This window comes from Arachis stenosperma, chromosome 5 (assembly GCF_014773155.1).
Source record: "Arachis stenosperma cultivar V10309 chromosome 5, arast.V10309.gnm1.PFL2, whole genome shotgun sequence".
NCBI classification, from domain to species: domain Eukaryota; kingdom Viridiplantae; phylum Streptophyta; class Magnoliopsida; order Fabales; family Fabaceae; genus Arachis; species Arachis stenosperma.
In genome coordinates this window covers 1,318,447-1,332,581 of record NC_080381.1, presented here as the reverse complement: position 1 = coordinate 1,332,581, position 14,135 = coordinate 1,318,447, and the positions used below count along the sequence as shown (strand labels likewise).

Here is a 14,135-nt window from a genome sequence, read left to right as displayed (position 1 = left end):
TATATATATATATATATATATATATATAAAATTTCCATGAATCTAGTAGTAATTCCCAGCATGCAGGTTGCTTCCTTCATGTTTTCATTTGATTATTAATCTATTATTTATTATTAATTTTATAATTAATTAAAATATGTCACATATTTTTTTTATTATAATTAAAATAAATTTTTTTTCTAAAATTAAAGAGCTATTTTTTCTATTTTTCTTTCTCTATTTCTCTATTTCTCTGATTCTTTTATCTGTTTTTTATATATTATTATCAATAATTAATTACAAATTTGACAATCAAAATATAATATAATATTCTTTAATTGTAATTAAAATTAAAATTAAATAGCTATATTATATTACTAATTTAACAACCAAAATATGTCACATGACACTCTCTCATTAAATTAAAAAAAATATTTCTCTCTAAAATTAATAAACTCCATTATTATATCCTCTTATCTACCTTTCTCACTCTATATATAATTTATAATTTATATTACTAATTTGACAAACTAACATGTGTCATGAAATATTCTTTCGTTACAATTAAAATAAAATTTTTCTCTCTAAAATTAACAAACTCTTTCTCCTTCTTCATCTTTGTCTCTATCTTTTTATTCTACAAAAAATAAAATTAATAAAATAACATAATTTAAATAAATTCATAAATTATAAAAAATATATTGAATTTATAATTAAATATTATTAAAAAATAATTTTGTAATATTATTCATATAAAAATATTATTATTATTATTATATGCATATTTTTTTATTTTTTATTAAATTTCAAATTTTTACCGCTTATCTTTTTAATCTACATTTTTACTTCTTTTTCTTCTAAATATTTATTTCATATAACTTGAAGATAATACTAATATTGTGATTAAATTAGAATCAAGATTCAATTATTTTTTTTAAAAAAATTGAGTTATTTTTATAATTATCAATATAATTTTTTTATACTAATATCTAATTATATTTTTATATAGATAAAGAAAAAATATTATTTTTAAATGACAAAAGTAAAAATTAATTATTTTTATTTATACAACAGATTTAATAGCTAATCAAATATAAAAGTATATACATTAAATTCTTTTAAATTTTAGATAATGAATATTAAAATTAATTATAATAAAAAATAAATTATTTCACATAAAAATAATAACTAAAAGATTTATTATTTAATTTTTTTTATCTACAAAAATTTTTATCTTTTTAGTAGATGAGACTTTTGTCTCTTATAATCTTATTATAAAAATAATTTGATTATATAAATTTTTATGTCATAATCTATAATGTTAAAATAAAGTTAACGTAGTTTTAAAAAATCTATATTTTCATGATTATTAAGGATAAAAATATTAGTTTATTTATTAAATGTAATTTAAAAATGAAAAGCAAGCAATGGCATTACATGTTGAATGTTGACAACTATATATAAAAGCACCACATATATCATGAAATGCTCAAAGCAACACTAGTGTTCCTAACAAGAAAATTAATCTCTCTTTTGGAGTTGAAACATCATAACCATTATTGTGTAACATCTGAAATCAATCAATGGGAAGGTCACCATGCTGTGATGAGAGTAGCGGTAATGTAAAGAAAGGGCCATGGACAGCAGAAGAAGATGAGAAGCTGATTGATTACATAAAGAAACACGGTCATGGAAGTTGGAGAACTCTTTCAAAGCGTGCTGGTCTCAACCGATGCGGTAAGAGCTGCAGACTCAGGTGGGCTAACTACCTTCGTCCCGATATCAAGAGAGGCAAATTCACTCCAGACGAGGAGAGGATCATCATCAACCTTCATTCTCTTCTTGGAAACAAGTCTGTATATATATCACATATATACTTTTTTCATTTCATTTTTTTAAGATAAAAATTCAGGTGCAGTCGACTTCACATGAAGTTGATAGTTGAGAGCTGGTAGATAAAAATTTAGTCAAATCAGTCAAATCATCTAACCGTTTTCAATTACTAACTTCACGTGAATTCAACTGCACCTGAGTTTCCACCTTTTTTTTTAACTTTTGGAATAAGTGGTTTTAATCGAATTATTTCATTAATTATGTTTGTTATAGGTGGTCAAAGATTGCAAGCCATCTTCCGGGAAGAACTGATAATGAAATAAAAAATTTCTGGAACACTCACATAAGGAAGAAGCTTCTGCAGATGGGTATTGATCCAGACACACACAAGCCAAGGACTGATTTCAATCACCTCATCAATCTCACACACTTGCTTGCAGCAGCCATGTCCTCCAATTCAGGGAATCCTATGATGAATATGAACACTCCTACTTGGGGGAGAAACCCTAATATTGCTCTACAAGGAGATGTTACTTCTCAATTATCCCAACTACATCTGTTGCAAAATCTGTTGCAAATTATGAACAGCAACACATTTGTTAACATGGGGAATAGTAACCCTAATTATAATCCTTCCTTCAATAATTCATATCTCAATGAATCAAACACACTCCAAGCTGTTGGATTGAAAAGTGAAGGACATGCAAACAACCCTCAACACGGTGGTGGTGCAGTTAATAACACGCAAGAGATTTCATCACAAGGAAATGAAGAAGAAAATCCATTGTTGCCAGCATTAGTAGCATCCTCTCCAGTAGTCAGTGATGGAACCTGCAGCAGCTTCAACCAGATGGAGAATAATAATAGTAGCTGTTACAACACAGCTCCAACATCCAATAATTCCAACACAATCTTTGATGATTTAGAGATGCTCCTTCAGGATGATCAAACATCTGATTCCTACTGGAAAGATATTCTAAAGTATGCCCTTGCATTGTTCCTTGTTATCATATTCTATCTTTTCTTCTTCATAGATATATATGGTCATGTGCAGTCGACTTCACGTGAAAATTTAGTTAAATCATTTAACGACTCTCAATTATCAACTTCACGTAAAGTTGACTGCACCTGAGTTTTCACCTTCACCAAAACCATTTCATGCATTTTTTTGATAAATGATGCTTATATTATCTTTCATGAATATTCCTCTTGTACATTTTTTTTATAATATAAAGATAATTTTTTCCTTCTTTTTTCATTTTTATTAATTACTTATAATACTAAAGATAAAAGATATTTAAAAAAAATATGTGCATAAAATGATGTATATAATATTATTTATTTTTAGAAAAATATTTGAGTAACATATTTTATGTCCTATGTCTACTCTACTTTCATCCTTATCCTGTTGAAAAAGAAGGGGGTTATGCCAATTTAATATTGGTCTATTAAATATACAACAATAATACAAAAGAAATATATTTATGGTTTTTTTTTTTAACTTAGTTCTGAGTTCTGTATTTTTTGTTCTTTCTTCAGATAACCTGATATTTTCCTTGTTACTGTGCAGCTTCACATCTACATATACATCTGCATCAACAAATTCATGGTAGAAGAGAAGATATCGAATCATGGATTCACTTTCAATACAATCAATTTACGGGTCACAATACCACTCACGTATAATGAAGAAATAAATTCTATACATTCTATTCATTCTTTTTTTTTCCCCTTAAGAGTTATTTTTAAATTTATGGCAGGTCCAAATAATTGTAGTTTCTGTACAAAACCAAGAGTAGAGACATACACAACATGCATATTTATTTACATGGGGAGTGGTATATTATTTGTCTGGTTTGATAATGTTCTTAGACAAACTTGTACTACATACATATATATATATATATATATATATATATATATATATATGCTATTTTTTTATTCTCCTCTTCCAAATAAATCATATATACTTTTGTGTTTACGAGTCAAGCATGCAAAACTGCTTTGGCTGCTATTGATTGTGTGACAAATCCAAAATCTATCGACTTAGATTCTCTCTCTAAGTGAATAGGCATAGTTAATTAAAATCAGTGTAACTAATTATCTTTTAAATATTGTGTTTTATTAATTTAAAAAAATAGTTTTTTAATTTTTAAATAATAAATTTTAAAAAAATGATAAAAAAAGTTAAATTTTAAAACACAAATAGTATTTTTCAATTAAAATATGTAGCTAATTAAGCTTTTGAGTTTTGACCTTTTGTATAATGTTTAAGTCAACCACGTTGCCAATATTTCTCGCCGGCTAAAGAATTTTCAATGTAAGTATCATATCAAATTATGAACATAGAGAACTAGAGCAGATAGAGAGAATGTTCATATATAGTGGTTATGAAATTTTAACAACACTTAAAAGATATAATAAAAATTAAGTTCTTATTTGTTTATTATTTAATAATCTTCTTAATTTAAAAGTAAAAAAGAAAGAAAAAATAAAAGGTATAATCAAACTAATAAAAAAAAACATGACCTTAATTTTAATTATACTGTTTAAGTGTTGTCAAAATTTTCTAATAACTATGTCCACCATAATAATAATGATAGCTGCCATATAATTCAACATAATCCGGATAAGATGACAAAATCTGAATTTGCCGTTGAAACTTGAAAAACTACAGTAATATGCCTGGATATTATAATTGTTAATTAAATGTTAATCTAATTTGATTAGATTTTGGAGTTACATTATTATAACTATGAGTATGTTAAATTATAATTGCAAACCTAGGCTGATTATGTTTTGGAGTTTGATGATAAACGTGAATATGTTAGATTATAAATTGAGATCTTCTCCTTATTATTTATAAGTTGGAGTATGCTTTTTAATAATTAAAAAGTCAATTTTAATTCATGTTTTGAAATTTGATATAAGTTGCTTTGAATAGCTTTGTTTATTTCAAGTTTGATTCACGTTTTAGAATTGTTTATAATTTGAATTTTAAAATGTGAATATTTGTATCTGAAAACAAAATAGGAGGTGAGGTGAGTTTTGTAACTGAGTAAATATATATATAATTCATATGAGACAATACAAATTATATAATGAAATGTATCTATATTGTTAAGGGTATAAAAGGAATAACAAAGTGTGATACCTAGTCAATCTATAATGAAATGTATCTAAGGCAAGCTAACGGTGGAGGCTGCCAATAATCTAGTACCTACACCTATGCTCTTTTCCCTTAAGTTATATTCGACAAATTTCAGAACCATTAAGGGATCCAAAATTGGAGTACTGCAGTACTTCACTACTACAAGGTCAAATTTGTCATATTTAGTCTTTGAGGCAAATGACACGGACACGGATATATACGATATGAAAATTAATAAATTTAAAATTCTTATATGACATAGGATATGGTGTATATATAAACTATAAAATATTTTTGAGATAAAATATAATTATATTTTAATATTTTATTAATATATTAAAATATAAATTAAATTTTTAATTATTTTTAATATTTTTAATTATATAAAGTATTTAAAATAGTTTTGTTTTAATAATTAATAATATATATTATTTTTAAATTTATTTTAAGAATATATGTTAAGAATAAGGTTAGCCGACACGTGATGATATTTAGGTGTATAAATATATTTGAAAAAGAATTTTTTATCTTTTATTAAGACACGTTTTAGACATAAAAAACACGCGTATCAAACAAATGTCGATGAATATCATATTCAAAATGTGTCGGACTTGCAAATACGCAAATCATTGAAATGTCCATGATTCATAGTATTTAGAGAATAAGGTTTCACCATTTATGCATTGTCCAACGCACCAAACTGAAAGACAGTCATCAAGAAAATACTTACGTTCATTACAACAACTGGATTTAATGTTTTTGAAATGGAATAACTATAGGTTTCTGGATTTTACAAATAAAGATTGAGTGAGTGATTTAGATGATAGAAGATCAGTTGCAGGCTATTGTATGTGTGTACTTAGAGAATAATAATCTAGTGTTCTAAAAGTGTATGTCGTAAGAAGTAAAAGTAACACATAATAAGTTTAACGTAAAGTTTTGGCTTCCACACAAACAAAACTTATAATATTACAACAACTACTTAAGAAATTCAAAATGCTACAAATATTGTCACCAATTATTTATTGTAACAATTAAAGTGTCTGTCTTCTGGTTGCTAATCCAATTCTTCACAGCAAATACAAACATCTCGAAGTAAATCTTTATTAATGAAAAATAAAAAGAAATTGTACTGTATTCACTATAAAAAAACCGTTAAAAACTTTTAAAATTATGGTCATATATTGTTCTTCACTATTACCGTCAGACATAAATAAAAAATATCAAAATTACCGTCGAATAAAGAAATCTAACACATAATTGGTCGCTATTTTCACACAAAACTGCATTTAAAATGGTGTGATATTCCCACAAAATCCATATTAATTCTGACTATTTGAAAAATTTAGGAATAAATTTAGAGTGGGTGACAAATGACAATCCCACCTAATTTTGGGGGGTTGTTAAAGATATAAAAGAAACCGTAATGATTAATACAGGATCAGTTAGTTTAAGATCACTTAGTGATTATATATGAGTTATTACTTATTAGTTAGCTTGTCTTTTCCTTTGTGGAAGCCGGGTTTGTTATGTGAGCTATTCTCATTGGCTCTGTTGTTAACTGATTTTTTAGTCAAAGCCCATTATAAGAAAAATTGTGGCGTTTTTTTCTTTTTCTTTTTTTAGTTTAGTGGGTTTAAAACCGCCACAAGATGATAAAGCATTTTTATCGCATATAAAGATAAGATATAAATTATGTACAAAAAAAAAAAAAAAAAGATAAGATATAAATTTATCATAATGATTTTGTGAAAAAGTTATATGCATAAAATGTTACTTAGCTTAAATTATATCGATATTATTTTAACCACCCGTTTGTTTTTAAGCTAAAAATAAAGGTGGGTGCTTCGATGTGTCAATGTTAATTATTAGGATGCAACTTGTGATGATCAAGAACACAACATCAGTTATATATGGTCCCCTCTAAAGCTATAATTTCTAGAATAATCGTGACTTGATATATATCGTCCAGCTAGATGATTCTAACAAGAAATCCCATGTCTCACATACATGTCATATCCATGAAATTAAAACCGAAAGTTGATTAGTGGAGAGATTAAGAAAGAGATAATAACTACGTAATTGAAACTAAATAGTAGATTATTTTTGCGCATAATAAATTGATATGACGCTGTACAAAATCTAAGTGTAGATCTGATAATATGACTGCAACAAACTAAATTTGTTTTTTTTTTTTTTGGCAATAGCTGAAAAATGATTTCATATTGTTAAAAAAATAATTAATAAACTCTAAGGCAGCCATATTTCTCAATCTCTACTTATATTATCAAAATTAAGTTCTTTATTTTATTGTGTCAATTATCCATCATCCTAAGATTATTGTTACATATGATTATTTATGTATGTGTCTTTTTATTATTTTAAGTTTTATGGTGATTTTATAATATGATATTAGAATTTTAATTATCTAAAGTCTAAACTTTAAAAAGAAAGATATTATAACTCTAACATATTTTAAAAATAAAATTTCTAGAAAGCATATAAATATGAAATATTTCTCAGTTCATGAGTTAATTTTAGTATTGAGTTAGACCATTCAATTTTAATTCTAATATGATATTAGAATTACTTACAAACATTCATATATTCTAAATGGTCATTTTTAAATGTAAAATTGTATTATAATTTATAAGTTTCATATCTTTTTAAGGATAAAATCTCTAAAATATTTATAAGTGTGAGCTGAGACATCACTCACCTAATAAATTAGTTTTTGAGATAAAATTAAGCTCACTTAATCTCAATTCTAATATAATATCAGAATTTATGATGAATTAATTTTTAGGTTGTTTCTAGAGTCGAATTAAACATATTCAATTTTAATTTTAATAAAAGAAAAATTTATATGTAAAATTCATGGTTGATAAAATAAGTGATGATTATTCTAGAAATTATGAATAACTGCTGCTGTGTGATTGATTAATCACAAGTTGCATCGTGTTATGTACCTAAAACATTATATATCATCGAATTGAAGCAGCACCTTTTGTGAACCTGAAAACAAAGGAGCAGTTGCAATAATAGATATATATGTGTGGCGCCGTGTTCATTATATCTATCTTGTGCAAAACGTAAACAATAATCTGACCTAATTAGTTTCAACGACAATTGTAATTTTTGTCATCTACTCTAATCTTCTACGTTCATATAATTTGATGTGATACTTATTAGATAGAAATTTCTTTAGCCGGCGAGAAATAGTAGTCACTTGGTTGACTTAAACATTATTCAAAAAGTCAAAGGCTTAATTATAAGCTTCATAGATTTATTGACTATGTATGCCTATCCCCGTTAGGACTTAGCTTAGCATCTAAGATGATTTTGGGTTTGTTACAAGATTAGAGGCGATATTGAGTTAATACTCAATTTGACCCTTGAAATTTCAATTGACTCAACTTGAATCTCTAAATATAAATAAGTGACTCACTTAACGTTCTAGATAAGTGTGCTGTTAACGAGGATTAAAGGCTAACGTGAATCACTTATTTAAATTTGGAGGCTTAAATTGAGCTAATTGAAATTTTGGGAGTTAAAATGAATGTTTTTAAATTTCAAAAAACATTTTGAGTATTAACTCAGAGAATATTACAATTAAAATAAATAAATAAATAATTTTTAGAATTCAGAATTATAAATAATATATATGTAACTATTTTTTTTGGAATTAATTAAAGGAGAATCAAAAGAACCAATCAAATATATATTAAATTACAAGTATTTCTAAGGAATACAATTTGCCAAATATGCATGTGTATTTTTCTTGGTTTTGTGCATACAAACTACAATTATTTGGAATAAAAAAATAATGAATGAATAAATAAATTATATATGCATAATTTTTTTTTCAAAATTGTAAATTGATTTTTCTGAGACTGAATGATGATTCCTTCCATCTACCACGAATTCTCTGAGGCACATATTGATGTCAAGCTGAAAAATAACAAGAAAATATATATCAGATTATTATCTAAAAGAGCCTCTATAAAAAAAATAAAAAATAAAATTAAACAGAAATTGGAACGATTATAATATGTTTACATTATGCTACAGGCCATAGCCAATCAAACACTTGCATGTTTTGGTGAAACTGCACCGTATGTACCATATGGTTATGCATAAGAATCTAGTAAGGTGGAAGAAAGAAGTTAACTTGACGTGAAGTTGATAATTGATAGTCGTTAAATGAATTGATAGGTTTGACTTAATTATTATCTAACGGTTTTTAACTATCAACTTCACGTAAAGTTAACTGCACCTGAGTTTCCAGCGTCTAGTAATGCATGCACCTAGAATCTAGAGCAATATAATCAGATAACAAGAACAAGGGCATACTCTAGAATATCTTTCCAGTAGGAGGCAGATGTTTCATCATCCTGAAGGAGCTTCTCCAAATCATCAAAGATTGTGTTGGAATTATTATTAGGTGACTGTGCTGTGGATGTTGGAGCTGTGTTGCAACAGCTACTATTGTTATTCTCCATCTGGTTGAAGCTGCTGCAGGTTCCATCAGTAATTACTGGAGAGGATGCTACTAATGCAGGAAACAGTGGATTAATCTCTGCTTGATTAGTAGTGTTGCTGAGTTTGTTATAGCATTCAAGCTCTTGTGTATTTGTTGACAATCCATGTTGAAAGAAGTCACTACTGTTGTCTGATTGAGATAATAGACCAGTAGTAGGGTTTGATTGTGATCCATATTCTTCACTTTTCAATCCAGCAAAAGGTTCTACAGTTTGAAGGATGTTTGACCCGTTAAGATAAGAATTATTGAAGCTGGGGTTTCCTAAGGGGAAATTAGGGTTATTCCCCAGATTAACAAATGTATTGCTGTTCATAATTTGCAACAGATTTTGCAACATTTGTAGTTGGGATAATTGAGAAGTAACATCTCCTTGTAGAGCAATATTAGGGTTTCTCCCCCAAGTAATAGTGTTCATATTCATCATAGGATTCCCTGAATTGGAGGATATGGCTGCTGCAAGCAAGTGTGTGAGATTGATGAGGTGATTGAAATCAGTCCTTGGCTTGTGTGTCTCTGGATCAATACCCATCTGCAGAAGCTTCTTCCTTATGTGAGTGTTCCAGAAATTTTTTATCTCATTATCAGTTCTTCCCGGAAGATGGCTTGCAATCTTTGACCACCTATAACAAACATAATTAATGAAATAATTCGATTAAAACCACTCATTCCAAAAGTTTAAAGAAAGAGTTGACTTCACGTGAAGTTGGTAATTGAAAACGGTTAGATTATTTGACTAATAATTTGACTAAATTTTTATCTAACTGCTCTCAATTATTAACTTCATGTGAAATCGACTGCACCTGAATTTTCACCTTAAAGAAATGAAATGAAAAAGAAGTATAAATGTGATATACAGACTTGTTTCCAAGAAGAGAATGAAGGTTGACGATGATCCTCTCCTCGTCTGGGGTGAATTTGCCTCTCTTGATATCGGGACGAAGGTAGTTAGCCCACCTGAGCCTGCAGCTCTTACCGCATCTGTTGAGACCAGCACGCTTTGAAAGTGATCTCCAACTTCCATGACCGTGTTTCTTTATGTAATCAATCAGCTTCTCATCCTCTTCTGGTGTCCATGGCCCTTTCTTTACATTACCGCTACTCTCATCACAGCATGGTGACCTTCCCATCGATTGATTTCAGATGTTACACAATGATAGTTATGATGTTTCAACTTCAAAAGAGAGATTAATTTTCTTGTTAGGAACACTAGTGTTGCTTTGAGCATTTCATGATATATGTGGTGCTTTTATATATAGTTGTCAACATTCAACATGTAATGTCATTGCTTGCTTTTCATTTTTAAATTACATTTACTAAACAAATTAATAATCAAATGGAAATATTGAGGAAGCAACCTGCTGGGAATGACTTTAATTTTTTTTGTATATTGAAAAAATATTGGTGTAATATTCACTCATTAGATTTGATAATGTTTTTTAAAATTATAGGAACAGGACAATACATCCTCTTTATATTGATAATACACCTCTTTGTATAGTATATTTTAGTTTAAAATATACAATATAAATAAGACATATTATTTTACTTTCACAATTTTAAAAAATACTATAAAATCTACTAATTGAATATTACACCAATATTTTTTTAATATACCAAAAAAATTAGCCGCTCGAAATTACTAGAGTCATGGATATATCCTTTTTTTTTTCCCCTTCCCTTACTTTTCAATATGATGATATATGGATTGCTTAGTTTAATAAGATATAGGGCATGACATAAAGTCTGACGATTGTGCTCCTCATTACATAATAAGGATTAATTCTTTCCAAATGCAACTTCTATTTAGAGATTTATTGTTAGCTAATAAATTATTATATATATAAAATATGATTTAAATTTTTAACATTTAATTAGTAAATTAATTATGAGATCAATTTAAATTAGTTTTATACTTTTCATTATTTCTTTCTCTCATAAATATAACTATAAATTATTCATATGTTCTTTTTATCAATTTAAATTTAAAAAAAAAATATTTGGTGACATTTCTATTTGTAAGTGTAAAGAGTATAACAGACTTTAATTTTTATGCGTTATATATTAAGAATTCAATTTTTATATATGTAAAAAAAAAATATAGATATTTAATTACATATTGTTATATTATTAAAAATAATTAATTTTTAAATTTATAAATTTAATTAAATAATTATGTAAAATTATTTACACGTTCAATTCATCAAATTAAACTCATAATTAATGTAAGCTTCTATATTTACATTATCATTAAGTTTTTCCATGTAAATAACATTAACTTTTGGAACAAATAATGTATATAAAAATTAATTACTTTTATCTATATATCAAAAGCACATGGAATTGAAATTTAATTAATAAAAAATAAATTCAAACATGAATAATCCAATATAAACTCTTTACAATATGCATGTAATAATTCAATCTCACCGTTCAAACAATATATATCCACTAATAATTAATATACCACGCAAATGATAGATAAATATTTTCTTGAATAAGGATTATATTAAAAATGTTATTTATATATTAAAAATTAGTCACAAATTAGTTATATATTTTTTAATTTATTTTTAATATATATTTTATTTTTTAATATATATTTTTTTATTAAAATTTATTTTTTGTGGTTGATTTTATGATGTCCTAATAATTACTAAAACATTAAAATTAGCCCAAGATCGTATCAAAAAGCAAGTTGCTTGATTTAATGGGGTCTCCAATCTTAGTTGCATTGTTGTTTTTGTTTTTAGTAAATTGACTAAATTCTGATTCAGGCTTTGACTCACCAATTCTCTCAACATTTGACGATTTTCGATACAATCGAGACAGACATAAAGTAGCTACAGTAGAAATGAACGATCGGCGGCTCAAATTTAATATGATCACAACGATGGACTCTGCACATGGATTATTTCAGCTATATATGTTTTCAAAATTATATGAAACGAGTCTAACTTAAGTTTAAAAATTAATTAAAAAATTAAAAGATTATTGAAAGATATAATTATTTATGTTATATATTTTTATTTATTTAAAATTTTAAAAAATAATTTTATAATATAATATTAAAATTTTTTGTTTAAAAAATTTAGAGTTCGATTTTTAATAAATTTTAAAAAAGCATAAGACAAATAAAAAAATGGTGTAAAAAATTAAATAAATTTAAAATAAATTCTTTTATTTGAAACAAATATTAAAAAGATAATTAATTATGTTTTTTTTTATCAACTTAAATTTTTTAAAAAATAATTTTATGATAAATATCATCCATTTATAATACATCTCTTTAGATTTACAAGTGATTATTTTGAGCGTGCTTATTTTTAGTTAAGTGATTTTATAATATTGGATTGGATTAGATTAGATTTTATAATTTAATAGGGACTTTATTTTTTAAAATTTTAATTTTAATTTTAATATAGTATCAAAATTAAGATAGTTAGAATCGCGTTTTAACTCATGAAAATGCACGAGTTTGTGTTTCTTCATGTAAAAACATAGAGTTGTTTAAATTGCCACTTCTGCCGTCATGTTGCGTTTCAGATTGAAAAAGTTTTTTTCTTAGCCTTAATTGCAGTTCGATCTAACCTAATCGCTCAATCTAAATAGAAGACCATAGAAAATAGGGGAGTTCTAGCAAACTAGCAATAAATTTTTTAATCTCTTAACCTCTCTCATTTTTACAGTTTATTTCTATGGAGAAAATTTCAAAATTTCACTTCTCTTAAGTCTTAATTTCTGTCTCTCTCTCCCTTTGACTCTAACTCTCTATCCTTCTGAAATTTGAATTCTGCGTGATCGAAATTCCCAATTTAGAGTGTCGCTGACTCACCGTGAGATTTGCTGTCGGTGTTGTCGAATCGCACTGGTGATGGTTGGACTGCGTAAGCATCATTTTGCGATTGTGACTTGTGAGATTCTATGACTTGTCTCTTTATTTCTGGTTCGCCTCTCTAGTTTTGGAGTCTGGATCACTACTACTTTTCTCTTCCCTTCACTGCTGCTAGTTTAATCTGTTGTTGTGCTTGTTTATTATTGATTATATTATAGGTTGAATTGCTATCGTCTATCTTTATTAGCTTACTGATTATATGGTAGGTTGATTATATTGTTCAATCTAAAATCTGGTTTTATGTGAATTATAGTATCTCTACGTACACGTAATTATAATATACCATTATCAGATACGTAAAATAAATCTTTTCAATTAGACATTTGTTCATACCCTGGCCCAATAATAAAGGCTCAGGTCCAAACGAAAGGCCTAGTCCAGAGGATTGAGCCTTGCTGAGCACCGACCTTCGTACTAAGAAGTCGGTCTCGACTACGATTTGCTCTAAAGAAGTCGGGACGGAGAATAGTTGGCAGATTAACATCAATTCAAATGAGTAACTGCTCCTAAAATCTCTCTAACCACTTCCACGAGCCATATCTTAACCTTCCTAAGATAATGGGACGATTAACACCCTAAAAATATGGCACTATTCCAACGGTGGTTATGGGCTCACCACTATAAATACACTGACACTCTTCAGGTATCTCTAAGCCCAATACATTCTGAACCTGCTCACACCCTTGCTAACTTAGGCATCGGAGTGTCTTTGCAGGTACCACCCCCATTCACTCACG

General features: G+C 27.1%; 2 protein-coding genes across 2 annotated transcripts; one reads left to right on the top strand and one right to left on the bottom strand.

The window, feature by feature from the left end:
• Positions 1–1,487: 1,487 nt before the first annotated feature.
• LOC130981973 (transcription factor MYB41-like) lies at positions 1,488–3,639 on the top strand. Its single transcript, XM_057905755.1, has 3 exons — positions 1,488–1,831; positions 2,086–2,793; positions 3,383–3,639. The coding sequence occupies exons 1-3, from the start codon at positions 1,563–1,565 to the stop codon at positions 3,423–3,425; spliced, it is 1,020 nt and encodes a 339-aa protein (XP_057761738.1). The 5' UTR covers positions 1,488–1,562; the 3' UTR covers positions 3,426–3,639.
• A 5,087-nt stretch (positions 3,640–8,726) lies between these two features.
• Positions 8,727–10,708, bottom strand: LOC130981955 (transcription factor MYB41-like). The gene is made up of 3 exons (XM_057905729.1): positions 10,365–10,708; positions 9,317–10,126; positions 8,727–8,914 (listed from the first exon to the last, which is right to left on the bottom strand). Exons 1-3 carry the CDS (start codon positions 10,631–10,633, stop codon positions 8,878–8,880), a joined length of 1,116 nt encoding a protein of 371 aa, XP_057761712.1. The 5' UTR covers positions 10,634–10,708; the 3' UTR covers positions 8,727–8,877.
• Positions 10,709–14,135: the final 3,427 nt, after the last annotated feature.

Coding starts and splice junctions, on each gene's coding strand:
- LOC130981973 (XM_057905755.1), top strand. CDS start 1,563: ATGGGAAGGTCACCATGCTGTGATGAGAGTAGCGGTAATGTAAAGAAA. Junction 1,832..2,085: donor CATTCTCTTCTTGGAAACAA/GTCTGTATATAT, acceptor TGTTTGTTATAG/GTGGTCAAAGATTGCAAGCC. Junction 2,794..3,382: donor TACTGGAAAGATATTCTAAA/GTATGCCCTTGC, acceptor GTTACTGTGCAG/CTTCACATCTACATATACAT.
- LOC130981955 (XM_057905729.1), bottom strand. CDS start 10,633: ATGGGAAGGTCACCATGCTGTGATGAGAGTAGCGGTAATGTAAAGAAA. Junction 10,127..10,364: donor CATTCTCTTCTTGGAAACAA/GTCTGTATATCA, acceptor TGTTTGTTATAG/GTGGTCAAAGATTGCAAGCC. Junction 8,915..9,316: donor TACTGGAAAGATATTCTAGA/GTATGCCCTTGT, acceptor GTTATTTTTCAG/CTTGACATCAATATGTGCCT.